At 51.0% G+C, this 25,588-nt stretch overlaps 10 protein-coding genes across 10 annotated transcripts; 3 read left to right on the plus strand and 7 right to left on the minus strand.

Annotated features, from left to right (window-relative positions):
* Window positions 1-17: 17 nt before the first annotated feature.
* Window positions 18-1,890, minus strand: M438DRAFT_405829 (ATP-dependent RNA helicase-like protein dbp8). The gene is made up of 3 exons (XM_029909807.1): window positions 815-1,890; window positions 675-752; window positions 18-617 (listed from the first exon to the last, which is right to left on the minus strand). Exons 1-3 carry the CDS (start codon window positions 1,781-1,783, stop codon window positions 51-53), a joined length of 1,614 nt encoding a protein of 537 aa, XP_029760839.1. The 5' UTR covers window positions 1,784-1,890; the 3' UTR covers window positions 18-50.
* A 94-nt stretch (window positions 1,891-1,984) lies between these two features.
* On the minus strand, window positions 1,985-3,550 carry M438DRAFT_319245 (biotin synthase). The gene is made up of 3 exons (XM_029902828.1): window positions 3,162-3,550; window positions 2,984-3,107; window positions 1,985-2,925 (listed from the first exon to the last, which is right to left on the minus strand). The coding sequence occupies exons 1-3, from the start codon at window positions 3,387-3,389 to the stop codon at window positions 2,090-2,092; spliced, it is 1,188 nt and encodes a 395-aa protein (XP_029760840.1). The 5' UTR covers window positions 3,390-3,550; the 3' UTR covers window positions 1,985-2,089.
* A 1,342-nt stretch (window positions 3,551-4,892) lies between these two features.
* Window positions 4,893-5,900, minus strand: M438DRAFT_345766 (uncharacterized protein). Its single transcript, XM_029905525.1, has one exon. The coding sequence runs from the start codon at window positions 5,641-5,643 to the stop codon at window positions 5,188-5,190; it is 456 nt and encodes a 151-aa protein (XP_029760841.1). The 5' UTR covers window positions 5,644-5,900; the 3' UTR covers window positions 4,893-5,187.
* Window positions 5,901-7,552: 1,652 nt separating this feature from the next.
* M438DRAFT_273992 (WD40 repeat-like protein) lies at window positions 7,553-9,142 on the plus strand (the record flags this gene model as incomplete). The annotated part of the gene is made up of 1 exon (XM_029900676.1): window positions 7,553-9,142. One exon carries the CDS (start codon window positions 7,553-7,555, stop codon window positions 9,140-9,142), a length of 1,590 nt encoding a protein of 529 aa, XP_029760842.1.
* A 1,458-nt stretch (window positions 9,143-10,600) lies between these two features.
* Window positions 10,601-12,788, minus strand: M438DRAFT_297271 (uncharacterized protein). The gene is made up of 4 exons (XM_029901941.1): window positions 12,203-12,788; window positions 12,065-12,148; window positions 11,854-12,015; window positions 10,601-11,804 (listed from the first exon to the last, which is right to left on the minus strand). Exons 1-4 carry the CDS (start codon window positions 12,778-12,780, stop codon window positions 10,727-10,729), a joined length of 1,902 nt encoding a protein of 633 aa, XP_029760843.1. The 5' UTR covers window positions 12,781-12,788; the 3' UTR covers window positions 10,601-10,726.
* A 62-nt stretch (window positions 12,789-12,850) lies between these two features.
* M438DRAFT_405834 (uncharacterized protein) lies at window positions 12,851-14,098 on the minus strand. The gene is made up of 3 exons (XM_029909808.1): window positions 13,724-14,098; window positions 13,392-13,667; window positions 12,851-13,293 (listed from the first exon to the last, which is right to left on the minus strand). The coding sequence occupies exons 1-3, from the start codon at window positions 14,024-14,026 to the stop codon at window positions 13,069-13,071; spliced, it is 804 nt and encodes a 267-aa protein (XP_029760844.1). The 5' UTR covers window positions 14,027-14,098; the 3' UTR covers window positions 12,851-13,068.
* Window positions 14,099-14,445: 347 nt separating this feature from the next.
* On the minus strand, window positions 14,446-16,080 carry M438DRAFT_365530 (HAD superfamily hydrolase-like protein). The gene is made up of 2 exons (XM_029907798.1): window positions 15,574-16,080; window positions 14,446-15,522 (listed from the first exon to the last, which is right to left on the minus strand). Exons 1-2 carry the CDS (start codon window positions 15,915-15,917, stop codon window positions 14,541-14,543), a joined length of 1,326 nt encoding a protein of 441 aa, XP_029760845.1. The 5' UTR covers window positions 15,918-16,080; the 3' UTR covers window positions 14,446-14,540.
* An 858-nt stretch (window positions 16,081-16,938) lies between these two features.
* Window positions 16,939-18,081, plus strand: M438DRAFT_335421 (uncharacterized protein; the record flags this gene model as incomplete). Its single annotated transcript, XM_029903804.1, has 1 exon — window positions 16,939-18,081. The coding sequence occupies one exon, from the start codon at window positions 16,939-16,941 to the stop codon at window positions 18,079-18,081; it is 1,143 nt and encodes a 380-aa protein (XP_029760846.1).
* A 2,282-nt stretch (window positions 18,082-20,363) lies between these two features.
* On the plus strand, window positions 20,364-23,414 carry M438DRAFT_273301 (PLC-like phosphodiesterase; the record flags this gene model as incomplete). Its single annotated transcript, XM_029900625.1, has 1 exon — window positions 20,364-23,414. One exon carries the CDS (start codon window positions 20,364-20,366, stop codon window positions 23,412-23,414), a length of 3,051 nt encoding a protein of 1,016 aa, XP_029760847.1.
* A 783-nt stretch (window positions 23,415-24,197) lies between these two features.
* Window positions 24,198-25,517, minus strand: M438DRAFT_345773 (Phox-like protein). The gene has a single exon (XM_029905526.1). It carries the CDS (start codon window positions 25,434-25,436, stop codon window positions 24,324-24,326), a length of 1,113 nt encoding a protein of 370 aa, XP_029760848.1. The 5' UTR covers window positions 25,437-25,517; the 3' UTR covers window positions 24,198-24,323.
* Window positions 25,518-25,588: the final 71 nt, after the last annotated feature.

Here is a 25,588-nt window from a genome sequence, read left to right on the forward strand (position 1 = left end):
GCTCCATTGAATACACCCTTCCATCGCTCTCCCATGCATGCGGACTTTCTCTAAGTGGCCTTTCCACCCATCCCCTTCCTCCTCTTACCCTTGACATCTCTTCCTTCCTCAATAGCCAAAAGCGCTTCCCTCTTCTTATCACCAACAACATTCAACGCATCCCTAACAACCCTACTCTCCACATTAACGCCTTCCTCCACATACTCTTCCATCTGCGCCTTCACCCTCTCCTCAATCGCCTGCACCAACCCCACATCCCTCTGCCCAACCAACGAAATAGCAACACCTTTTCTTCCAGCTCTAGCCGTTCTACCCACCCTGTGCACGTAATCGTCCGGATCGCGGGGTAAGTCGTAATTCACCACCACACCCACTTCGGGGATATCCAGACCGCGGGCGGCGACATCTGTGCAGACGAGGATGCGAGCGGCGCCAGCGCGGAAGCGGGCGAGGTTGTTGGTGCGTTCGTGTTGGGGGAGGCCGGAATGCAGAGAAGTCACGCGGTGGGCGAGGGAGCGGAGTAAGTGTTCGAGGAGGTTTGCGGTCGAGGTGCGGTTGACGAAGATGATTGTGGATTTTTTGACGTTTTGCTCGGTTAGGAGGAGGACGTGGAGGTACTGTGATTGGGGTCAGCGGGAGGTGGGTAGGGGGATGGGAGGGAAAGGGAGACGAACCTTTTCTTTGTGGACGACGTTTACGAGACAGTATGTTTGGTGCAATGTGTCTGGGACGGCGAGGGTGTCGAGATCGACCTGTTTGATTGTTAGTATTCCAGTCCTTAGGTCGGGAGATAGAAAGGAGGAGTAGAGCATACCTCACAAACAGCAACAGGTGGTTTACCAGCTGTCCTGGGTTTATCCTGCAACGCCCTAACCTCCGCCGTAACAGTCGCAGTGAAAAGACAAGTCTGTCTCTTCGACGACTCAGGCAGTACCTCCATGCAAACGCCCAAGTCAGGCAACATGCTTCCCTTACCAGCAGCCAACAATCTATCAGCCTCATCCAACACCACAAATTTGACCCTTCTCAATCCAGCAATACTTTCTTCTCCACTGCTGTTGATGTGATCGGCAAGTCTTCCAGGTGTAGCGATCACAATATGCGGCCGAGCAGCCAACGCAATAGCCTGAGCCCTCATATCAGATCCTCCCGTCACCAAACAAACTTTCAAATTCTGCACCGCTCCAATTGCCTTGAATTGTTCGAAAATCTGCAAAGCGAGCTCTCTAGTCGGTGTAAGCACCAGACCAAAGATGCCAAAAGGGTCTTTAGCCCATTGTTGCAAGATGGGCACGGCGAAAGCGACAGTTTTTCCTGAACCGGTTCTACTTCCACCGATGCAGTCGCGCCCAGATAAGATCTCAGGGATGGCGGCGGATTGAATTTTGGTGGGTTGTTTGATGGCCATGTTTGCCAGGGAGGCGACTAGCCAGGGAGATACATTCAAGTCCGAGAAATTAGATTTTGTGCTTCCTGCTTGGGCTGCTGCGATACTGGCGGGGACCTCTGCTGTGGTTGATTTAGATGCGGCGGTTGATCCGGTTTGTTTGGCCTTGATACGGGAGACCGTTTGAGTGGTGGGTTGAATGCGGGTTGTAGTTTTGATGGGAGCTTTTTGTTGCTCTACCTCTGAATCCGAGTCTTCTGATCCTGATCCAGTGGGTGATAGTCTGCGTCTCTTTCTTGATCCGTTTTGGTTGACTTCTTTGCGCTCGCTGTGAATGCTGCTGGCGCCAGAGTCGCTCGAGTTGCCACTGTCTGAGCTGGCTATAGATACCGCCATGTTATTGTTTTGTCCTTTATTGGCTGTTTCTGTAATATTCTAAAGTCTTTCCAGAGGTTCCAGAGTGGATCTTTGTAATTCTGTTGCGCGGTTGGCTGATGGATTGATTTTCACCGTGATGGTCCGAAAATTTCAGCTATATCACGTGCACGGTCGGTTGATACACATTTTAGGAGTCAACGCATGAATGGAGTTACAGATGCGAGTATTTTCTTTTTTTGCATGTGCTTAAAAATGTAATTGTATGCTCATATGTACAGGTATATCATGTCGTAAACTCCATCTCTTTTGTTCCACGCGCTTGATTTAAGCGGTGGCCTGCTCCTTCTTTGCGTCCTCAAAGTAGTTGGGGACCATCTCCTGCTCGCGGTATCCACCACGAGTGAAGCTCTTCATGGGAGTAAGTCCGTACTTCTCAAACATGGCCTTGTCCTCATCCCAACCGTTGCACTCGGTGGTCAACATCTTCTCACCAGTGAAAATGGCGTTGGCACCGGCGTTGAAGCAGAGAATCTGCTCGGCCTCGCTCATGGTAGTACGACCAGCAGCGATTCTGATGATAGTGGCGGGCATGACAATTCTCGCGGTGGCGATGGTACGGAGGATGGCGTCAAAGCTGATGCGCTTACGGCTGGGGTCGTCACCGAGCGGCGTGCCCTTGATGGGAACCAAGGCGTTGACGGGGAAAGATTCGGGGTGAGCAGGCATGTTGGAGACGGTGTAAAGCAAACCAACGTGGTCCTCGGGTTTCTCACCCAGACCCAGAATACCACCAGAGCAGACATTGATACCAGCCTTGCGGACGTTGGACAGAGTTTCCAGACGCTCATCGTAGGATCTGGTGGTGATGACTGTGGGGTAGTGCTCGCGAGAAGTGTCGACATTGTGGTTGTATGCAGTCAAACCGGCAGTCTTGAGCTCCTCGGCCTGGGACTGGTCAATCATGCCGAGTGTGACGCAGACCTCCATGTCCATGGCGCGAACACCCTCAACCATGGCCTTGACGTTCTTCAAACTGGTCTTTCTTCCTCTCATGTCACGCCAGGCGGCGCCCATGCAGAAGCGGGTGCTTCCATTCTGCTTTGCGATGCGAGCCTTTTCGAGTACATCGTCGACGGGCGACATCTTGGTAGCCTTGAGGCCTATGTTTGCGATTAGTCATGGCTCCTGGTAGGCTTGCATCGGACCCAATTCACATACCAGTGTTGTAACGAGAAGACTGGGCGCAGTACGAGCAGTCTTCGGAGCATCCACCAGTCTTGATGTTCATAAGGGTGCACATCTGGATGGACGAGGGAGAGTGGAAACGGCGGTGGAGAACACCCTGCATACTAGTCAGTCATCCATACCACTGGTCCTGTTCACCACATGTGCCTACCGATTGATGTGCCAATTCCATCAGAGGAGTCTTGTAGATTTCGCGAATTTCATCCTTGGACCAGTCATGTCTAGGTCCGGTTTGTCTCATAGCATCCTGGAGGACGCTTCCAGTTCTAGCAAGAGGACTTGAGCCTGCTGCCATGGCCATGCGGTCGTCCACGACCGTGCTGAATTGGCGGCCATTGGTGAGTTGTCTCAACGACCGTACTGCTTGTCTGGTAGACATTGTGAAGACGAGAATGGAGCTGAGAAGGACAAGAAGCGATTGGAGAGGTCAAAAGAACGACAGACACCCAATGCAATGGAAGAAAGCAGAGAGATTGTGACTGGTGAGTCGACAGGAAGGGTCAACTGTTTCTCCGTGCTCCTCTCGGTCTTCGGGGTGTTTGGTGGGGGAGCTTGTTAGCCGGGTCATCAATCAATTCACCGATACCGCTTCTTATTGGCTACATCTTCGGACAAGCTTCGGCGACAGGCGCTAGAACCGGCCTTTTGGTAGATCTTCCAAAGAGCTGCAGGAGAGAGTCGTCTCCCCTCAATTCAACCAAATTTCTCTTGTTCTTGGATGAAGCCATGAAGGCACATATCAATAGCTTGCATCATGAGATAAGGGCTATCTTTGGCTTCTTTCTCAGCTGACGCATTCGGTTGTAGCACTAATCTCCTTGCCATGGTTCCAGCTCAATATTTGAAAAGTATGCCTCCTTGCTCGTGTCGATATGTGCTTGTTTGTATTCCATTCATTCGAGACCGGCCCCATGCATGTGCCATTAGCACTTCAAGAATGCCGACAATGCTGTTTGCTAGTACGGGGGTGTTCGTTCGTTCAAATGGCAGAAATAGAAATCTTGTAACACCGTCCTTGCGCCCGAGGTTCCCGAGAACTGGGATTATTATATTGCTTTGTTCCAATTGGACTGGTGGAAGGAATATATGAGAAGGTCTCACTTTGCTCGTTTTTGCCGGTTTCGATTGATGCACATGTGTTCAATAAGTAGTACAACCGTCGCCTACCCATCTTATGCAAAGTAGTGTACAAATTATCCAGATCTTGATGCAAGACCCTTGTGTCCCCGTTACCCTGCACTACTAGTGTAACAGCAGCTGCTATGCACACAGCCGTTGAGTAGACGTTTCGGCCGTTTTGACAGAGCTTCCACGATCCACGGCTGCCAGCAACGGGTGTTCAGGTGTTTATCACGAGTTTGAAGGAACTACACGATATGCTGCGATAGCCGGTGCGACCTGACAACAAAGAGGTGTTGAGAGCATGAACGCATGAACTCCTGATCTTTTGCTTGTATGACTGCAGACCCGGGTTGATCGATGCGTGCGTTGGCGAAGGATTACAACAATAGCATGATCGTCGTCAATTCGAGGTGCCAGCATCTTGAAGACCAGCCTCGACTTCGCCCAGAGCAAACAAACGCGAAGTCTGGTCTTGATCACAAATCTCCACGTCAACAGAGAGAGCTGATGAACGTGGTAGACGCAGAAAGTTTGACACGCAGTCACACCACCTCGACCTTGACTTCGAGCTGCAAAGGCTTTTTCCTATCAGCTGCTAGTATGCTCACATCATCGTGAATAGCGCTCAATTGGATCCGAGTTTTTCTCAGACGGACCTGAGCGAGTCTCCACATAGTGTATGCACATCACTATTGAGGCTGAGGGCCTTGGTGACATGGCATACCACGTACATAAGCTTTATGGCAAGAAGGATTGACGTGAGCCATGAACCAGGCACCCCCTGAGTCTCGGAGAATTGTATGATGCCACGGATTACGGCGCCTGGCTGAGACATCTGAGACGCGAGCCGTATCCAGCAAGCTGGTTTGAACGTTGTTGCCGAACAGAATGTGCAACGAAGAAGGTCTTTGAATTGTGGATAGAGTAGTCACTCTCTCACAGCTCGAGGTCGCAGAGCTAAACATACCGTTGTAGTCTCTCGAGAGCCCTAACTTACGTATCCTCTATGGTCTCGGTCGACTCGAGGAGAAAGAGGTCGTTGGAGCAAACGTAACTCAAACGCCGACACCAGCGAGGAAAGCGGTTCTGGTTGCAGCTCCCACGTAGACGAAACCCAAATTACCCCAGTACATTGAGTTCCAATCCCAGAATTTCCAATAAATGTCGAATCCTACATCCTTGACGCTGTAGATGTGACCAAAGTCGGCAAGCAGGAGGCCGAAGAGGAAGACGCTCCAAACGCGCAGGTTGGTGGTAGAGCGTAAGACAAGGGCTTCGTTTAGTGCAAATACAGCGTACATATTTGCGAGTTGACTCAGAACGATGCTTTCGCGGGCGGATGGGCCGAGGGAAACGGCCGAAGCCGAGGTGTAAGTTAGGTCGAGGTACTCATGCTGCTGAAACCAGGCATAGTAGGCGCCGACAGCGGTAGCAACAGGCTCGATGTAGAGGAAGAAGAGTCGGTACCACAAGGGAATGCTGGACATGGCAGCAGCGTTGGCAGAAGGCATTGTTTATGAGAGCGATTGTTGCAGGGAATAACAATGTACGTGCATGCAAGAGGCTGCGGAAGAGAAAAAAGCAGGATGCAGGGTTTCGGATGGCGGTAAGCCAAGAGAAGAAATGACGAGTGGATTGGTAGACGCAGAGGCTTCCCTCGGAACCGGACAGAGCGGGCGCGGCGGGAACAGGCGCACAAGCGGACGGTGAACGGGGATGATTAAGATCAAGAAACAACAGCAGCAACGACGACGACAACAGTAGGATAGATGACGGATCTCGAATCGTGAACAGGCACAAGCTCAGTCTGGCGTGAAGCGTGACGGTCAAAGTGGTCAGGCGGAAGTGAGGGGAGAGGACGGAGCTGGTGGAAGGAGTAGTTTCGCGACAAAGTGCGAGACAAGCAAAGTAACGTTAAGATTTGTCGAATTGGGGATTGGAAATGATGACGGAAGGAGTGGTCTCTTTGGCCTCCAATAACGCGATCGGGATGTCTCAGAAGTAGATAAAGTGTCTCGCTATTTCAGAAACAGGCAAGGCGCCGGTCGACCAAGACGGCCTGATGATGACTAGCACCGTGTAGGGCAATCCGCCGGGCTAGAAGTTCGCAAAAAACAGGGAGGGCTGCTGCTGGTCTCTGCGTGAGCATGGGAGATCGCAGGAGTCGACCGCGGGATTTGACTTTGGTACTGGCCCAGTGTGTTTGACACCAAGACCTTTTTCGCTCAACGGCCAGAAACGCGCGCGCTGTGTCCTGCGCTCTTCGCTCTTGCTTCTCCCTCATTCCAAACCAATCGTCTCGCCCCCATTTTGCTGTCGCTCGTCGCTCCGTCGCTTGCTTGTGCCATCATATACCATAAAAATACCGGCCGCCGCAACCTGCAACGACCCCCGCCTAGACACACGATTCATAACCGTTTCGCTTCCCTTCCTTTAACTCCCCTTTCCGCCTCGCCCTCTTCTTCTCTTCTTCTCCGCCTTTAACAACACATCCGCTATTCAACCTGCTCCACTCCTTTTTTTATCACATCCATCGCCATTCCATCGCTTTTGAAACTATCCGCACTATTCTCTCGGCCGCATTGCTCTACTCCACTGTCTCAGCCGTAACGCGGATCCACTCTCACTCACTCCGACTCGATTGAACCCCCCAAAAACTCTGTTCATCTCGCCAAGGGGCTCCATCAAGCCACAATGTCCAACTATGACCTAACTCACGTCCACGACCTTCACCACAAGTACTACTCCTCATCCCAGGCCTCGAGTGGTGCCGAGTCCTCTTCATCCTCGACCTTCTCTTCATCATCGACCCGACCGCACACTTCTCAGGTATCATCTACCACCACCCTCACTCCATCCATCCAAAGTCAACACTCCCTCTCTCGCCCATCGACACAACCCATCCCCATCCCTCAACAATATCAACCCTACGAACAGAGTGTCGAGGCAGATCAAAGACGGGAAGCCGAAATGTTCCGCGAAGTCGAGTGGAGGTCGTCACCCAAGTTGGAACAACAGCGTGAAAGGGACATGTCCTTGAAGCGGGCTTCATCAGCAGAACCCAGCCAAGGCACAAACACAAAGACCAAGCAACAGAAGGAGAACGGCATCTTCAGAAAGACGTCGCAAAAGTACACAAAACTGCGTTCTCACTTCCACGGAAGAGGCCGACGCAATTCTGGAGATCTCATGGAAGGTGTCGAAGGTTCTGCCTCCATCCCTGAACACGCCGCCGCATCCGGGCCTTACCATTCGGGCATCCAACGCTGCTTGAACCCTACCAACCGCTTGATCCAGTCATTGAAGACTCCTAGACACGACACACCGCAACCTGCCAATGCCCCCTCGCCTACTCTTCAAACATCTTCGACCATGCCCGCTCTTCACTACAACCCCGATCAGCACTTCATGCACCGCTACATGTCCGAATCGAGTGCTGGTGAGGCTGCTCGCCGTGCCGCCTCTGCCTCTAACGCTGCCAGCTACGCCTCAAATTCCCGTCAGTTCATTCCCCAATACCAAGCGACAAGAGATCTTCACCGCAGCCGTATTGGCAGCATCCCTGGTGCAAGTGACAGTGGAGCCGATCTTGCATCCAACGCCGACATGGATGTTGAGATGTCTGACATTGCAGAGGTCGCTCTACCCGTCAACAAGTGCTCAGATCCCGTGGAGGCACTTCCTACTGAGATCGTTGCTCTCATTCTTTCACACCTCGACTCTGACAGCCTCAAGGCTTCCCAACGCGTCGCCAAGAGCTGGGCTCGCATCGCCAAGGACCCTCTGATATGGCGCGCTCAGTATCTCCAGCAATACGAGAAGCAGACTTATGTGTCTCCTGCCCCCATCCAGATCGGTGGTATCGGCACAGGCATTCCAAACCAGCCCATGCAACACTGGGAATTGATGCACGACGCTAGAAGACGTATTGATAAGAACTGGACTCGCGGCGACCAGGGCGGTAAGGGTATCTACTTGGCCGGCCACACCGACTCAGTCTACTGCGTTCAATTCGACGAGCAGAAGATCATCACTGGATCTCGCGACCGCACTATCCGTGTCTGGGACATCAACACTTACAAGTGCCTCAAGGTCATCGGCGGTCCTAGCGTCCGTCCTTCTCCCGGTCCCAAGGTCCTGCGTACTGTGGAATACCCCAAGTTCCACCATGCCGAGTCATCTGTTAATGGCACTGCCTACGGCAACAGTATCTATCACGTCCCTTCCGACTTCCACAGCGCCAGTATTCTTTGCTTGCAGTACGACCATGAGATTCTCGTCACTGGCTCAAGTGACAACGATCTCCTTGTCTGGGACGTCAAGACCTATGAGCCCATTCGTCGTCTTAAGCAGCACACTGGTGGTGTCCTCGACGTTGCCTTCGATGAGAAGCACATTGTTTCCTGCTCAAAAGACTGCACTATCATCGTCTGGGACCGCAAGACTCTCGAGCCCATTCGCACTCTTACTGGTCACCGTGGCCCTGTCAACGCTGTTCAGCTCCGTGGTAACCTTCTCGTGTCTGCCTCTGGTGACGGTGTTGCTCGTCTGTGGGACCTGAACAAGATGCAATGTGTTCGCGAGTTCCCTCAAAAGGAGCGCGGTCTTGCTGCCGTGGAGTTCAGTGACGATGCCAAGTTCGTCCTCGCTGGTGGTAATGACCACGTTACCTACAAGTTCGACGTCGCAACCGGTGCAGAGGTCAAGCAGTTCACTGGTCACACTCAACTGGTCCGCTCGCTGTTCCTTGATACTCAGAACCGTCGCGTCGTCAGCGGCTCTTACGACTTGGACCTTCGCGTGTACGACTACGACACCGGCGCCCTTCTTGGTCGCTTCAACGAGTGGACTACTTCATGGATGCTGGCAGCTAAGTGCGACTACCGCCGTATTGTCTCTACCAGTCAAGACGGCCGCATCCTGATGATCGACTTCGGCCGTGACGCTACTACTGGTCAAGTCATGCCCGGTGTCGAACTCCTCAGAGGTGTAGCACCTCTCTCGCTATGAAGTGGGGATACATAACACAACGGACGCACACAAATACACGCAACGGAACGAACAACAGGTGCTAAGGTTTTGGATTTTTCTGAACAATTCTGGGAACACAGCGCGATACCTCTGGGTCAACAATGGGACAATTGGGAGCGGGCTTTTTTTCTTTTCCTATTTCATTTGTTTCTCTCTCTTTCTTTCTACTAGACTACTTTCCTTTTTTCATCGTACTTTTGGAGATTCAAACTGGGAAGGGCAAGCAAGGCATATCGGGCGTTAATCCGTTTCCTCCTGGATTCAACACCATTTCTTTCAGGTGGTTGAAATGGCGGCGTTTTGTTTGGACAAATCTGGCTGCTTTTTCACTCTCTTCTATCGCACAATTTCCAGATAATGCCAGAACGTCACATCAAAGTGATGGCATTCCTTTCTTTCCACATGCATGACTCTCTTGCTTTCCTGCTCGACTTTCGCTTTTTCAAAAGTTATGATCATGTTCTTTTTTTCCTGTAATCAATGTTGTAAATGATGAATCAATTGAACAAAAATATTATCCATACTCCTTGCACCTTGCAATTGGGAACTGTGATAATGACGGCGATATTGAATCCCTGCCTTCTTCATTGTCATTACAAGATTCGGGAATACTCGGTTTTGCGTGCGACGATCACAATAAACTATGTGCTGTACCTTTATCGATATGTTTCATGTGTGCAATGGGCAAATGTGCAAATGTTTCAGAGCTTGTTACGGAGGAGGAGGAGGGGGTATCTCAGCGAAGTGAGCTCCTATTTGACCGAATTGGAATCGTCGACTTCTGAAGTATCGAGTTATAAATCGAGCACGCGCTCCATCTTGCAGATATTTGTCGTTCATTAGTGAACAAAGCTAACTTCATGTCCTGTGTTAATGGTGAAGATGTGTCGTTCATGGTGCATTTGGAGGGGCGGAAATTGAAAAATTTATATGACGAAGTCGGATTGACAAGGTGATCACCCTGCTCTTTGATATCTCAACTAGTTTTGACGACGATATCGTGTCTACGAGCATGATTGTTTCGTAGGGAAGGTGTTCCCAACCGCTTTAGATTTGTAAAGCCCTACTTCCAAACATCCAATCACATCGCTGTCAATTTCTCGTACTTTTTAGACAACTGTCTCAAAATTACCAAGTGCAAGGCTTTTTCCATGTTGAATGCACTCCACAACAAATGATCATGCGAAGGTAGGGTTTTGATAGAAACTACAGTGGATTACAGCCGAACTGCTGTGTTTCATTTCGTACGGATAATCCAACAGTATTGCATGTATTTATCGTGTCATTATGGTATCGCCGCCCAGCAGTTGTGTCAAATTTTCAAGTTGATGTCTACGACCCTGTCCCCCGTGCACGGAACTACTTTATAGATTTAGTTCGGCGACGACATCAACGACGCGCTTTGAATCACGAGGATACGATATAGGGACAGAGTGGATTGAGATTAGGTAGAAAGCGTCATAATAGGTAAAAAGGGGTATCTTTCTAGTTAATAATGAAGAGGTCCGTCCTGTCGTAACCACCACCTCAAAGCCCGCGGCTTCATGCACTCATCATAACTCATCATTTCGCAGATTGCAAAAGCTCTCTAAACTTCGGACTCAACAGCTTGATCGTCATCTCCGCTGATGGGGCTGCAGGTGTCTTGTCACTGACAATCTTGTCCGCCTGCTTGAGCTCAACACCAGACTCCTTGATTTCACCATCAACGTCCCTTCTGGCCTCTTGCTTGACACTACTGCTGGCACCCTTGCGGACAGGTCCCTTGGCCGTCTCGGGGGTCACCAGGGTAGAGTCGAGTAGTTCCTGCCATCTAGCCAGATAGGCTCCGGGTCCGTATGGTGTTGATGCCTTGTTGGAGATCACGTCGCTGATTCTAGCAGCGGATGATGCGTACAACTCATCCAGGTATTTGGCTGATGCGTCAACTTCTTTGCGCACCTTCTCTTGCTCGTCGGGTTTGAGTCCATCAAATGCTGTGGAGAGAGAGTCGAAGATTGATGGGGAAGTGTGTTCTTGCCTGAAGTTGGCGGATGCCTTGTGTACGTAGTCCTTGAACCACTGAGTGACTTCCGGACCATTCTTGGCAACTTGATGGATGAAGCGATGCGAGGCACCCATGTGGCTGTGCAAGAGGTGTACGAAGTCCTCGACACTTGGTGGCTTGCCATCCTTCTTGGGCTTGGCTACCTTGATCATGTCGTCCATGAAGGCTTGGAAGTCTGCGACGGTTGCGCTGAGATCAACTGCTTGGTGGACTTGTCTGATCATGGGCTCGTAAGCAGATACACCGTCGCGTACAGCTTGGGTGAGGTGATCAGGGCTGTGATGACAGAGGACGTCGATGATCTTGTTTCTGTCTCGGACGGCCAAGCTTAGGGACAGGTACTCGAGCGCCAGTTTGTGCTGCTTTTCGTTGAGATCTGGGCTTGCCGACGATAGTGACAAGATGGTCGAGACAATCGACATGGACTGGTCTTGACTTCTCTTGCGAGTTTCTTCTTGCTCTTGTCGGCTTTGGTCCATCCACTCTTTCAAGGCTTCGCGCTGTTCCTTGGATGGTGCATCCTTGTCCTTTTCGATCTTTTCCAGTCGCTTTCTAAGCTCCTTCTTGTCCCAGCCAAGAACAGTGGAGATGATCCTAGGTGAAGTCAGCAAGAAGCCTATCATTACGAAAAAGAACGACCTACTGTTGCATCAAGTTCATGCCTTCGTCTGCTCCACTGCTGATACCCATCCAGTTGGTCAAAGTACCGACACTCACCTTGGCAAGCATCAACTTGACCATGCCATTAATCATGGTAGCAACATTGCCGACACGCAGGGTCTGTCTCATCAAGGTATACGGTGCACTGAGCAGAAGTTAGCAATGTATCAATCGTGGGGCAGCGACTTGCTTACAGCTTGTGAACGTTCTCGACCATACGGAGCAATGACGGACCCTCGGGACTAACGACGAGAGTGTAGTGCATGAAAGATGCAAGACTGTGACAGGTCAGTAAAAGGGACCAGCAAGGCACATCGGAACTTGAGGCATACTTTACGACAACAAACTCATGTGCTGCTTGGACAAGAGAATCGTGTTTTGAAAGGTCGTCTGTCTCTGCAGCCTTGGCGAACAGCTTCTCGAACAGGTCACCGTAGACCAACTGCTGCATAAAGACATACCACGCACGCAAGACATCGTCAGGCTTGGTGGGGTCAAAGTGTTGGTCCTTCAGTGCGGACTCGTCTTTCTTGATGCCTCCATAGCATCCTCTCGCCGGGTATTCTATCAAGGCCGAGATGGCAGTGGCCAGAGTCTTTCGAATACCCAGAACACCCTTGTCATAACTCTCGCTCAAGTTTGCAGCTGCCAGCTCTTCTATAATGTTCTCGATTCGGACCTTCCAGAAATCGGGCGAGACGTCGCGTAGTCCTGGTAGCGGTAGGATGAACTTGGAGAGAAGCGACTGGAGGATGGGAGAGGATGTTTTCTTGGTGTCTTGGAATGGAGGACCGTATTCTTGGATAGCGGCAGGTGTTTTGAAATGACAGATCTCGTCGTAGGTTGCATGATGGGTTAGCAGGTCGAACAAAGCACTGCTCTGCTCCGGGCTTAGGTGTGAGGTTGACATGTGTAGAGTAAATTGATGATAGGATGGATTATGATTGTAGAATAATAGTTTGGAATTGATCAATGTCGATGGTGGTGTTGAGTTGTGGATGGCAGAAACTATCGAGTTGCTCTTTGAAATCCGACACTCGATGACGTCGATTTGGGGAAGTCGCGCTCATGATGCGCGTGAATGACCCAAACCTCTTTCCTTCTCGACATTCTGTTCCCCAACAACAACAACAACTGTTGGCAATGTGACCGATCGTATTTTCAGAAACACTTCTCATGCTCTTATAACCATTAGAGATCAGTCAGTGCGCCTGCAAGTTCCCGATACTCGTCGTGCTGTTGCAAGATTCGACCCCATCTCCGTCTCCTCGCATGTGATACCAATTGCTTTTGTTTCTCCTGACGCTTTTTCTGGCCCATCAATTATCGAGTCAACATTTGGAAATTTCCAAAGTCCTATTGCCAGCAGTAATACTGCTCCACTTAAAGCTATTTGAGCAATGAGAAACTTGCACGGAGTTCTCTACAGGAATCAGTTAGTATCACTTCCAAATGTGATTCGAGCCTCTTGGACATTCAAGAACCTCTGAATGACCGCTGGTCTATGTTGAATCCACTTACTGCGATATGACACAAGTGATGAGCATAGGTGTCCTCTCCGACTGCCACCTCGGCGAGGGAACAGCTGAACGATGCAAGAGTAAACCCAACCGAGCTGGTGTATCGATAGTATGGCCCGAAGGTTGGTGCGTTGATATCAAAACCCTCAGTTATCGGATCAAGATCATGGTACCCATGGTTCTCGCGAGCGGTCCAGGCCAACGCAGAGCTGCTCATGATCAGGTTGATGGTAACAAGACAACAGATGGCCAACCATGCGAAGTATCGTTTGTCGGACTATGCAACATCAGTGTCATCACTCTGTCGTGTTTCTGAGAGGTCGAAAGGCTTACCCTGTCGTTGCTCCCCAGACGCTGTCGCCGCCAGAGGACGAACCCGATTATTGGTATATCAACGATGGTGATCATTGATGTTGCCAGAGTGAACCATGAACTCTCCTCGAGAATCCACCCTGGCAAAATGCTCATTGGTGAGAGTACACGGAGCACGGGATTCACTAGGACATAGTATTGACGCCTTGCAGTGTTTGGATCCCGTACTAGAGCAAGCAGATAACCTGTGATGCCCAGGTTCGCAATAGCGATACCGAAGGTGGAGAACAGAGCCACGTAGAGAGAGTACTGGAAAAGTAGCATGATTGATAATGTTTTTGCACCAACGCCTTTGTGTGATGTTTTACGCCAGTGTAAGACTCTTTTGAATCATGCTGGAAATGGAACCTATGAATGTGTTTCAACCGCAATGAGTTGTGATCAACAGCGAGGCAAGCGCGATCAATGGGCGCTAAAGCGAGATCCAGGGGGAATCCACCAACGAAGATTCACAAAACCATGCAAGGGTTTTAAAATGTTTGGAAAAAGACATTGATATATGTTTATTGGTTTATCTAGTTTATCTATCTGGTATACCCAGACTTCATGGTTCTTTTATTATTTTTGTAATTCTCTTGATCGAAAGTGTATCCAAGGCAATGGACACAAGGGAATATGTACCGAGAAATTGGTGACGAAAACAGAGGAGGAACAGGCGCCAGCGCCTGATCAGAACCATTATGCCGAGTCTATGGTGTGGTGAAAAACGCCGAATCGAAAGGCCGTGACGAGGGTATTGGGTATGGATTGGGTTGTGCTTTAAGCAGCAATCTTACTCCTATGCGGCAGGGGGGGTCGAAGGGCGAGAAGGTTGAGGAGTGTCTGAGATAGCGGAGCCCTCGAGGGACTTGGTGACACCGATGATCTCGCGGAGCTGCTTTTGGCGCTCACGCTCGATACCGTGCATGACGGCATCCAGGACGTTGGGGACGGTGGCCTTGGGCTCGAAGCGAGGAGTGGTGCCAGCTTGGTATACACCAGTCTCGACGAGGATGGAGTACCAGTTCTGATCAGCGACCTTGTTGAACTCGTTGGTTCCACGGATATCCGACTCAGGAGTGTCACCGACGAAGTAGACAGTGTCCGGAGGAGCGTCAATACCGTGAGTGACCTTGCGCCAATGTTGCAGAAGACGAGTAGCGAACTGGAATGTGCCAATCTGGGGCTTGCCAAAGGCAACGGTCTCCAAGTCCTTACCAGTGACGGCCTTGTACATGGCCTCGAGGGAGACACGAAGAGCTCCCATGCCGAGACGGGTGTGTTCGTGGGAAGCCGACCAGATGACATCGTTGTGCGAGAAGAAGACTGGGGGACCCTCCTGAAGAGTCTCAGAGCGGGTGCCGAGGACACCGCCCTTGGACATGAGAAGATCCAAGATGATTTGCTGGTCACCAGCCCAGTCACGGCTGTCGGCGAAGACGAAGATGGCTTCGATCTTGACGTTGGTGAAGTCACGAGTACGCGAGTACTTCAACTCCTCCTCGGTCATGGTGCGGAAAGGCGTTGTGTCAGGGTTGTGCTTGATGATGTCTCCGGGGGTGACGACGTCCTTGAAGCCATAGCCCTCAGCGACTTGGCGACACTTGTCACCTTCACCACCGATGACGAGAACGGTGTTGTACTTGTCGGCCATCTCCTTCATGGGTGTGTGACCGCAAATGAACTGACCAGGCGAGACTTCAATGTCAAGCTGTTTGCTGAGCTGAATGCATCTCTCCTGCTCAGTCTTGCCACCACCGTTTGTAAGGAAAATGTAGGGACTGTGGGAAGTCAGAAAAGGAAACACTTGTTTGGCTAGGATCAAAACTCACATCTTGATTCCGTATTGGTTTTGACCATTGAGGACCTTCATGGCCTCAACAGCTTCCGGAATAGGACGACCTCCACGGATCAACACACCGTCGATATCGAAGGCATATGCGTATCTGTCAGTGACAGTTGATTCCTTGGGTGTACCATCCTCCTCAAGAGGAGTGATTGCTTCAATCTCCTGTCTGGCCAATTCCATAGAAGCAGCAAACTCGTTGGCTTCCTGATCGACGAGATGAGGAGGCACAACGATGGCGGGACCACGCGATAGAAGGTCAGCTGTGGCATCCTCGCTGGACAACCTGCGCAGAGTGCGCGGTCTTGGGGGGTTCTTTGTGGTGCTCATGGTGACTCTAGTTGCTCTGTGACTGGTATGAAGGACAACAGAAGAAGACGGAGAGAGAGGAATAAGTGGGAACCACGTGCGGGGAAAAGAAGGAGAGTGTCAACAATCTTTGGAGAGGCGTCATTGCAGCCTATATAAACCGAGAAAGCACCTTGAGATTTTTGGTGCTTCTGGTTGAACTTAGCCCGACTCCGCGCGATTAAACGTAAAAGCCTCTGACGAGTTAGCGCGGTGTACTCTCTGGTCAACGCTCACCAAAATGTATGAGGCTCAACGCGGAGTTCAAGTAAGCATTCATCTCCATCGAATTGACAGTTGTCGAGCCTGGCCATACCAATGTCTTTGAATAGATATCAAGACCCTGCAGACGCCATCACATCTCTCTGACGTGTTACCGGCACTTTGTATGGCGCACAAGTTTTGTCTGAGTTGAGCCCTGTGAAGCGCGAACCCGATCTCTGTGACGACATTGGACAGGTTGGTGGCTTGCGCTTTCCCACGTTGCCGACGAGCGGGTTCCTCGCCGTAAAGAGCGTTCCTCCTCCGACAGCCCGTGTTTTTGCTGTCTCAACCGATTGCAAATTCCATGTGCCGTGAAATCTGCATCAAACGGCGGAAATTAACATTAAGATCGAGAAGACCAGGATTTTCCATGTCGAACTATTGACATCCTGGTATTGTAGATGGAAAGACTTGATCAGAGCAGAATCAGATCGAGATGTCAGGCTGGGCAATTGATTGTGACAGATATCGGATCCATATGAGATCGTATGATTTGAATGCAAGTGTTCATAAAGGTGAGCCTTACTCGGCCTCCTTCGAACAATCTCGCTTCGCTCTGCCCTCGCTTAAAGTAACATCCTAGAAGCACTGGAGAACAATCGGAACGAGTTTAGGAATCAAATGTGGAAGCTGCCATCAACATACCTTCCTCGACATTTGAAGATGTCGATGTTGATTTCGCATGTTGGAATGAAATACCATCTTTCTTCGCCACTGACTCGTCAAAACGGATGTCAAGATGAATTGGACTGGAGGTAACCTGCAGAGGCACTCGAAGAACAAAGGCAACGCAGTAGTCGAACGTCAGAAGTCACACTTTGCCAAAGCTCGCAGCAAAGTCCCAAACAGGAACAGTTCTTCAGTGAAAAGCTGGAATGAGACCTCACCGACCCGACCTCCATCTCCTCCGCCTTTCAAGAAGACCAAGACACATCACAAGCGTAAAACTCGGATACACGAATGGTCCATTACTGGCAAAAGGGATGCACAACGCCCAATAGGAGATTTTGTGCTGCCGTCGAAGAACAGCGATGTTTACGTTAGGGTAGGCAAGCGGGCATTTGCTAGCCAGCTCGACACAACAGTGGCTAGTCCATCAACCAGGATTCGTTCACGCTCCGGATCCTACTCAGAACACTCTTCAAACTCGATGCTTCTTGATATCCTCGACCAGCCCGTTTCTACATCTAGGGGCTCTGACCGTGGCGAGATCCCCAGGCTGCAATTCGACGAAGACGAACCAACACATCCTGCAACAGACCAAATGAGGTTCGTGCTGAGCGATTCGCTCGACGACGTTTTGCGTGATCAGAAGGGTGTTCATCACCGCTCAGGACCTGTATCACATGTCCCGTCAGACCTCCATGAGAATGCCGTAAGTCCTGCGAACTTTGAAAGTGCTAGGCTAGCCGACTACGCACGCGGTACTCTAGATGCGGCTGAGCGAGTGGAAGACTCACCGGTCGAAGTGCAAGCACAGCACACGTTCATTTTTGGAATCCATGCAGAGGAAGATCCTACAAGTTTCGATCACGAGGACTTTGGAGATAACGATGATACTTGGCGAAGGTTCATTGAGGATAAGGATGAGGAATATGGTCAGGCAGAGAGTGATCTGTTTGCTGCACCTCAATATAATAGGCAAGCCTCGCCAGATGCTCACCCTGCTGGGAAGAAAGTCCAGGAAGAGCCGCTCTATCCGACCAGTGTTCGTGGCAGCACCCCGCAATCATCGTGCCCGACTGCTCGCGCATGTCTACTCGAGACCGGAACATCGAAGCGAATAGGCGGTGAGATAAGCGAACGTGGACCAAGACTAAGTGACGACGACCAAATTTGGAGACGATTCATCCTGGGTGCCGACTACGCAGATGCTTTGTGAGCGATCGGGGGTATATCAAGGTCGGATATGATGATACTTGCCTCTAAGGACTTGCTTCTTGCTTCAGAGGTCGAAATTGCTGCAGCAAACGTTTTCAGTTCCAGCTGAAACTTGACCTCTCCGAGACGTATAGCACGTTTCTAGCTTGCTGCTGCACTGAGAACGTTCAAGAGCACGCCACTTGCGGAGAACTATGTGGGGGTATGTGTTGTTCGCTCTACCAACGACCGGGAATATAGCGCCCACATCATGACCTGTCGTAAAAGCTCTATACGGTCAGGCCTACATGGCCCTTTCGATACTCACAATGCGGGAAAGCAAGTATAGGGTATATTCAAGTGGTACAACCATCAAGACAGGAGGCCAAGATTCAATACATCTTCATCTTCATGGTTAAACGACTTGATGAACGAATCACGGTGAAGTCCACGTACTTGCACGTGTTAGCTGCCCAGCGGCCCCAGCCCCTTGTCAACATAGGCACGGTTGTGGCGTGGAATGCAGAGCGCTGTAACGCTAATGCGACAGCTTCTTTAACGTGAGCGCGGGCAAGTCAAACCGAGTGAAGAGTGGCAGAGTGGTTTGAACAATCTGATACACCCCACAAAGATGTTGCCTGACATCTGCGCAGATGCCGTGAGCCGCAGAACTGTTTCGAATCTCGTCCAAAGCCCCCATGCTGTTCAGGCTTCAGAGCCAGCAGGGGTCTGAGATGGAGGCTTTGAAAGTGTCCCAATCTCCAATCATGAAGGATTCAAGATCGGTGAGCTTATGTACTCGTTCGTATCTAACGGCTGCTGCGAGTACCCCCCCTGCGACTAGTATGTCTATGGTCGGTCATCCTTCATGATAGCGGACGAGTTTGCCAGCTGGCGGGACGACTGCGTGGTGATGTGAGCAACCTTGGTGGCCTTGGAATGATGACAAGCATGAATCCGGCTATCTAGCCGTGGCATTAATACGGCACGTTGCATATGAACGCGGGGGAGTTTCCAATCAAAATGTTGCGGCAGATTACGATGAACGCGACGGCCGTGTTTCAGCAACGAGGGCTCGGAGCGGATGCGGCCGGGGCTGGAAGAAGGGATACTGTACCCTGTCTAGTCTCACCACTCTTTGGCGGGAATTGAGAGAGTTGCAAGTCATGCTGGCGTGAGCAGATAAATCACTACCGAGGAGTTGAGATGAAAGCAAGAGACCCAACAAAGCAGGTTTCGGTGAATGTGCTTGTCAGGAATAGTCAAAGGATGAGGTTCCGTGGCCCGTGGGAGTTGGTTCTTGGTATTTTAGTGGACCTGTCATACTAAAGTTAGCTCACGGGAATACCATGAATTTGGCAGTGGGACGTGGGAAAAGGCCGCGGATTCCATGATGGTTTAGGAGTGCGCCAAGAGCATGATCCTCGCATCAGGAGATGATGCGAATCGTTTTCTCGAAGGAAGAAGAGTGGGCGCAAGGAGGAATTGCTCGCAGGGGTTGGTGACGGATGGTCGGGCTCACAGATCATGACACTAGATTGACGGCAGGACTAGCCGGGGAGTTTTTGCGCGAACGCCAGCGTGCAGTCTAAATCATTGAACTCCACCGTCGTTCCTTTTTCTCTTTACCTAGCACCTCCCGGCCTGTGTCATCTCTCTCTCTCTCTCTCTCTCTCTCTCTTCGCTTCTGTTCTGCTGCCTCTCCTGTCGAGTCCGTAGCGACCGTGTTCCGACCTAAAGACGTTCCTTTCCTGCACGCACTGCCCGGTAGCTCGCTCGCCCTCACACAAACTATTTTCGTCAAGCCTCAGCCTTAAGCTCCTACTATAACAAGGCGCGTCATCTTGCCTGCAGCTGCGCACGACCTGTCGCATTGCCAACACGCACCCTCACCGGATAGGCTGGTCCTTGGAAGATGCATCACCGCCTTGCCAGTCTCTCGACATGAGCCTGACCCGGTCAATCCTCGCCGCCCGACCTACACCAGACCAGTCCCCCTCTAGACACGACCTGTCTCCCTCCGACAACAATGGCCTCTATACCGCTGCACAACCTGTTCTGATCCCCGCCTGTGCCCCTTCTTACACCAATCCGACCCTTACCATGGCCTGCACCCCGGCGTCGGCTGCTTCCAAGGCCTCGACGGCCGCCAGCAGCCCTCAAGATGCTTTCTCCATGTCACACTACCAACGCTCCGTTGATCGGGCCGCTCCCATATCTCTACCTCCATCAGCCATGTCCGAATACCCCTCCTCCTCGCCCGCTATCTCGTCGTCCTACAGCTCCATGACCGAAGCCTTTGGCATGTCCAAGGGTACCGGTCTCATCCGCCGTTTGTCTCGTGGTGCACACAACAGACTCAGACGACGTCCATCCACCACCCAAACGAACCGAATCCGCGATCAAAGCGCCGGTCCCGTCTTGGTGCGCAGAAGGAGCGACAGTACTGGCCAATCCGATCTAGCCGGCGACATGTCAGACCTTGACCTAGGACGCACCTCGGAGGATGGCAACGAGGACTCTGTTAGTACATTTCCTCCTCCGGATCAAACAAGCACATTCGGATCCCTTGCCAGCCGTAAGAGTTCAGCAGCGCTAGCCGAAGGTGGCGTCGCTCCAACCATCTCTTCAGTCCTGGAACAAGGTACCTGGCTCACGAAGGTGACCAAAAAGAAGCGCAAAGTTCTCAAATTTCGTCTGGATCCATTGGCTGCTAAGGTCTGCTGGAACCCCTCGAACCCGTCCAAGCAATTCTACATAGACGATGTCCGCGACATTCGAGTTGGTGCTGAGGCCAAATCATCACGCCAGGACATTCAAATACCCCACGATCAAGAGCGATGCTGGATTACCATCGTCTACGACGCCTACGAGCGCTCCAAGGGCAGTTCTATCAAGACAATGCACCTCATCGCACCCAACGACTACATTGTCAAGCTCTGGACCGATGCCCTGAACGGCGTGTCACGCGAGCGTATTGAGATTATGAACGCACTATCAGCAAATCCCGAGAAGAGTGAGCGCAGCATGAGAATGGCGTGGAAACAAGCCACGTCACGCAAGAACCCTGACGCTGAACCGAAAATCGATTTCGAGGATGCAAAGTGGATCTGTCGTAAGCTCGAAATCAACTGCTCCATCAACACTGTTCGTGCGCACTTCAACCACGCGGACCACGATTTGGTGGGTATGCTCAACTACTCGCAATACCAGTACTTTGTGAATTTATTCAAGATCCGCAAAGACGTTCAGTCCCTCTACTACGGCATCAAACGCTCAGATGAGCCGGAGCTTAGCTTGGAGGCCTTCCTCGAATTCTTGCGCAAAGAGCAGCGCATCGATGTCGAGAAGGATCGTGCTTCGTGGGAAAGCAAGTTCGAGCTTTATTGCCGAAGTGCTTCTGGCAAGGCCGCCGACCGGCAGCTACCACCCACTATGAATTTGCAGGCTTTCCAGACGTTCCTTTCTTCTGGCTCAAACGGTGCTACTGCTTCGATCAAGTCCGATCCTACCCTTGATCGACCTCTGAACGAGTATTTCATCTCGAGTTCTCACAATACCTACCTCATGGGTCGCCAGGTTGCTGGACTTTCAAGTGTTGAAGGATACATCTCTGCATTGGTCAAGGGATGTAGGTGCATTGAGATCGACTGTTGGGATGGCAAGAACGGCCTACCTATCGTCAATCATGGCCGTACATTGACTACCGAAGTCATGTTCGAAGATTGTATTGCTGTTATCGCGCGATATGCTTTTGCATCATCAGTCTACCCGCTGATCATCTCACTGGAAGTTCATTGTAATCCAGACCAACAGCTGCACATGGTTAACATCATGAAGCTCTATTTTGGAGATGCTCTGCTCACCACGCCTCTGGTCGAAAACGCATCAGTGCTCCCTTCGCCAGAAGAGCTCAAGAATAAAATCTTGATCAAAGTCAAAGCAGCCTCTCAGCAATTTGAAGGCCAGAACTTTGCAGACAACGCTAACGCTCGCCGTCAAAGAAGCTTCAGCTCTCCGTTCAGCCGAGCTACGGACAACAGCGTCCCTCCTTCGCCCCTCCAAAATGCTGTAAATGGTGATGGACTTACTACCAGACCATCGAACACTTGGCCTGTACTTCGCGGTTCTTCATCTGCACAGAGTACCGTCCCATCAACATCGAGCTCTTCCGAGGATAGCGACACTGCTCCTACATCTGTGGATTCCAGGAAGAAGAACAACAATAACAGCAAGAAGACTAGTAACATTGTGCCTGCTCTGGGTGCTTTGGGTGTTTACGCTTGCGGCATAAAGTATTCTGACTTCTCTGCTCAAGAAGCACGAACCTACAACCACATCTATTCCTTTGCTGAGAACACATTCGAGCGCATCTCTAAAGATCCTGGAGTCAAGAGTCAATTGGAAAACCACAACTCTCAGTACCTCATGAGGGTTTACCCTGCTGCTATGCGCATCGACTCCTCGAACTTCAACCCGCTTCAGTCATGGAAGCGTGGAGTACAGATGGCCGCTTTGAACTGGCAAACATACGATATTCACATGCAGATGAATGAAGCCATGTTTGCTGCTGGAACTGACCGCACTGGATACGTTCTCAAGCCCGACGAGATGCGCGAAAACAAGCAGTCTCAAACCAGTGGGTCTTTGCTTGACACTCTCAGGTTTCACAAAAGAGGGAAGCATCTCGTGCAATTCAGTGTGGACATCATATCAGCTCAGCGTCTTCCTCGACCACGTAATCACAATCCTGAGCTTGGGATGAATCCTTACGTCGAGTTCGAGGTGTATACCGCCGAAGACAACAAATCTCGCGGATATGCCAAAGTCGATGGTGGTATCGATGTTCAAGCTTCTGGTATCGGACCATCTGTCAAGAGAAGAACCAGATTGATCGAAGGCAATGGATTTGATCCGAACTTTGGTGACTGCTTCAGAGTTTCTCTTGAGACCAAATATCCAAGCCTAGTCTTCGTCCGATGCACAGTCTGGAATTCACCGGATGGACGCAACGCCTCGTCTAACAGCACGCTCCTTGCCACCTTTACCGCAAAACTCACCAGCCTCCAACAAGGCTACCGCCACTTAGCCCTCTTCAACTCATATGGCGAACGCTACCGCGACGCCAAACTATTCGTCCGCATCAGAAAGGACTCGCCCATCGCCTTGTCCTCGAGCGAGATGAAAGACGAACCTACCCCCATAGTCTCTGGTCCGCGGGCGGAATCCATACGACAAGGTTCGAGATCATGGTCTAGAAAGATCTTCAAGCGCGCATCCAGTGAACGCAGGAGAAGACCTCAATGGCCAGAGTGGCAAGGACCGCTCAGCCGCACCTCCAGCACCGAACGATGAACATTTAACGAGACTCACGCCTTTGCATCTCCATCTCCCAACACATCATAGCAGATCCGAATCTGCTGCTTTCGGTCTCATTTTCTCCTTTGTCCCACAAAGCATTACTACTATTGGAGTTTCCGGCGATGAACATATCTCTTCAGGGTGGTGCATCGGCGTTCTTTCTGGATTCACAGATACCCACAGCGGTCCACATGACCCGCTTCTGATTGATTATTTCCTCCCCTGCTTGTTCAACGGCACACACGCACTACACTTACTCTCGCTGGCGGTGTTATACCCAATGATCAATTTTTTTGATATCCCTGTATTACTATCAACACACCAGAACAACTCCAGGCTTTTCCGCTTGTTGAGGCATACATTCGCTATTGTCGCATCTTTTCTTCTTTTTTATTTTCTTCTTGTATACATTAGATTTTCTTCCTCTTCTTTTTCCTCCCTCCGGGCATTTTTGTTGGGCAGGTACCCGACGAATGGCTGGATGGGTGGTGGTTCATTTTTTTGAGAAACTCTTTTAGGAGTATCGATTGGAATTGAGACTTTTTCGTATTGAATCACTTTTTCCATCTCGCTAGGATCTTCCATGGTTTTACATTCTTGTGAACAGGTCTAAGGAGTATTGATGAAAATGAGTCGCTTCATGTTTCATCATAACACATCTGTTTTCCCCTGTTCTATCATGATTTTTGTGATCGTGGTTCAACATGTCCAACCAAGCCCCGTCTATCTCACAGTGCCTGTGCAAAGATATCACAAAGAGAAGTCGAGCAAAGCAGATGACGAAGAAAGTGGTGGTCAGATGAAATGCTACTCTATACAAACCAAAAAGAACAATTACAAAGGGTATCCAAGTGCTATCGCAAAACCAGAAAACACGACTCCTCTCTCTCTCTCTCTCCTCGCTCAGTGAATCTTCTTGATCCTCTTCTTGGCGACATCGATCTTCCCTTGCACTCTATCCACATCCTGATCCATCATACTCAACATCTCATTCTGCACGACCAATTCCTCATTGATCATAATTCCCATCTCCTTCATCCTCGTCACCGCTTTGCCGATCTCAAGAACATCTTGTTCTTGCTCACCCATGACTTGTTTTTGTAATTGCAAGACACCTTGGTTGTCTAATTCGCGCGTGCGATCAGTTTCTTGGGCTGGGCCACCTAGAACGCGGCGGGAGGATCTAGCAGTTGCAGTGGGGGTGTCGCCCCAGAGGGCGCGTTTGTCTGTTTCGGACGCTGAGGCGGCGAAGGTGGAGGCGGAGAGCATGCTGCCTTGAGGTTTGACGACTAGAGATTTGAGAGTGCTTTCTAAAGTTTCGGTTTCGGCGCGGGCAGAGGCCAGCATGTCACCTCTGCGGCGGAGTTCGCGTTCGCCTAGGGAGGATTGGTCCCATCCGCCATCGTCGTCGGAGGAGTCTTTGGGCCTTTTTGAGAGTTTGGTGAGGGCGTCGTCGAGGCGGGCTAGACCGGTTGCTGCGCGGACTAGATTTGCTTTTGCGTCTGCGGAAATGGCGTGTTGTTCTTGTGCTGTGGCTGCGGCGTCTCGCTTCTTGAGCAGTTGCCTTGCAGTGTGGAGTTGGTTCTTGACGTCGCGGTGGAGGTCTAGCCATGCGGAGGGGTCGGTGACAGAGTCATTTTGTTGTTGTAACCTTGAGGCCTTGTCGTCTTGGGGTAATGAGAGGAAGTGGCGCCATACGGTGGAGGAGCGCCAGCGTGCATCTTGGGCGTCGACGATGGCTCGTACGTAGGCTTCAAGACCGCGGCGGCGTTGTTCGGTCAAAGTCGGGTTGTCGACGGTGCGACGGAGCCAGGATTTCGGCGGCAAAGAGACAGGAGGTGCGGCGCCGGTTTGGGAGACCAAGTTGTCGTGGAGGGTCGTGAAGTCCGAGTAGCGTTTGAGCGTCTCATGGGTGCGAATAGGGAGCGCAAGCTGGATGTGATAGCGGGTGTAGGCCTTGCCGCCTTCTTCGCCCGTTGACGTTGTCGGGATAGATATTTGGAGTGCGGGCGCCATTGTGTATAGAGGTCGAGCTCTGATCAAGAAGATGGAGAGGGCAAGATCAAGACAAGATCAAGATCAATATCAAGATTGCGAAACGGAAAGTGACACTGACTGCTTGTTTGGATGAAGTCACTCCCCATGCACGTGCCATGGCTCTGGCTCGG

Source organism: Aureobasidium pullulans, assembly GCF_000721785.1.
Source record: "Aureobasidium pullulans EXF-150 unplaced genomic scaffold scaffold_9, whole genome shotgun sequence".
NCBI classification, from domain to species: domain Eukaryota; kingdom Fungi; phylum Ascomycota; class Dothideomycetes; order Dothideales; family Saccotheciaceae; genus Aureobasidium; species Aureobasidium pullulans.

Excerpts from the sequence above, each read along its gene's own strand:
- M438DRAFT_405829 (XM_029909807.1), bottom strand. The coding sequence starts at position 1,783 with ATGGCGGTATCTATAGCCAGCTCAGACAGTGGCAACTCGAGCGACTCT. Across the intron at positions 753-814 it reads CACCTGTTGCTGTTTGTGAG|GTCGATCTCGACACCCTCGC; the intron begins GTATGCTCTACT and ends ACAATCAAACAG. Across the intron at positions 618-674 it reads ACGTCGTCCACAAAGAAAAG|TACCTCCACGTCCTCCTCCT; the intron begins GTTCGTCTCCCT and ends CCCCAATCACAG.
- M438DRAFT_319245 (XM_029902828.1), bottom strand. The coding sequence starts at position 3,389 with ATGTCTACCAGACAAGCAGTACGGTCGTTGAGACAACTCACCAATGGC. Across the intron at positions 3,108-3,161 it reads TGGAATTGGCACATCAATCG|GGTGTTCTCCACCGCCGTTT; the intron begins GTAGGCACATGT and ends ACTAGTATGCAG. Across the intron at positions 2,926-2,983 it reads GTCTTCTCGTTACAACACTG|GCCTCAAGGCTACCAAGATG; the intron begins GTATGTGAATTG and ends TCGCAAACATAG.
- M438DRAFT_345766 (XM_029905525.1), bottom strand. The coding sequence starts at position 5,643 with ATGCCTTCTGCCAACGCTGCTGCCATGTCCAGCATTCCCTTGTGGTAC.
- M438DRAFT_297271 (XM_029901941.1), bottom strand. The coding sequence starts at position 12,780 with ATGTCAACCTCACACCTAAGCCCGGAGCAGAGCAGTGCTTTGTTCGAC. Across the intron at positions 12,149-12,202 it reads CATGAGTTTGTTGTCGTAAA|TCTTGCATCTTTCATGCACT; the intron begins GTATGCCTCAAG and ends GACCTGTCACAG. Across the intron at positions 11,805-11,853 it reads GGCATGAACTTGATGCAACA|GATCATCTCCACTGTTCTTG; the intron begins GTAGGTCGTTCT and ends GACTTCACCTAG.
- M438DRAFT_405834 (XM_029909808.1), bottom strand. The coding sequence starts at position 14,026 with ATGCTACTTTTCCAGTACTCTCTCTACGTGGCTCTGTTCTCCACCTTC. Across the intron at positions 13,668-13,723 it reads GTCTGGGGAGCAACGACAGG|TCCGACAAACGATACTTCGC; the intron begins GTAAGCCTTTCG and ends GATGTTGCATAG. Across the intron at positions 13,294-13,391 it reads ATCACTTGTGTCATATCGCA|AGAACTCCGTGCAAGTTTCT; the intron begins GTAAGTGGATTC and ends TGATTCCTGTAG.
- M438DRAFT_365530 (XM_029907798.1), bottom strand. The coding sequence starts at position 15,917 with ATGAGCACCACAAAGAACCCCCCAAGACCGCGCACTCTGCGCAGGTTG. Across the intron at positions 15,523-15,573 it reads AACCAATACGGAATCAAGAT|TCCCTACATTTTCCTTACAA; the intron begins GTGAGTTTTGAT and ends GACTTCCCACAG.
- M438DRAFT_345773 (XM_029905526.1), bottom strand. The coding sequence starts at position 25,436 with ATGGCGCCCGCACTCCAAATATCTATCCCGACAACGTCAACGGGCGAA.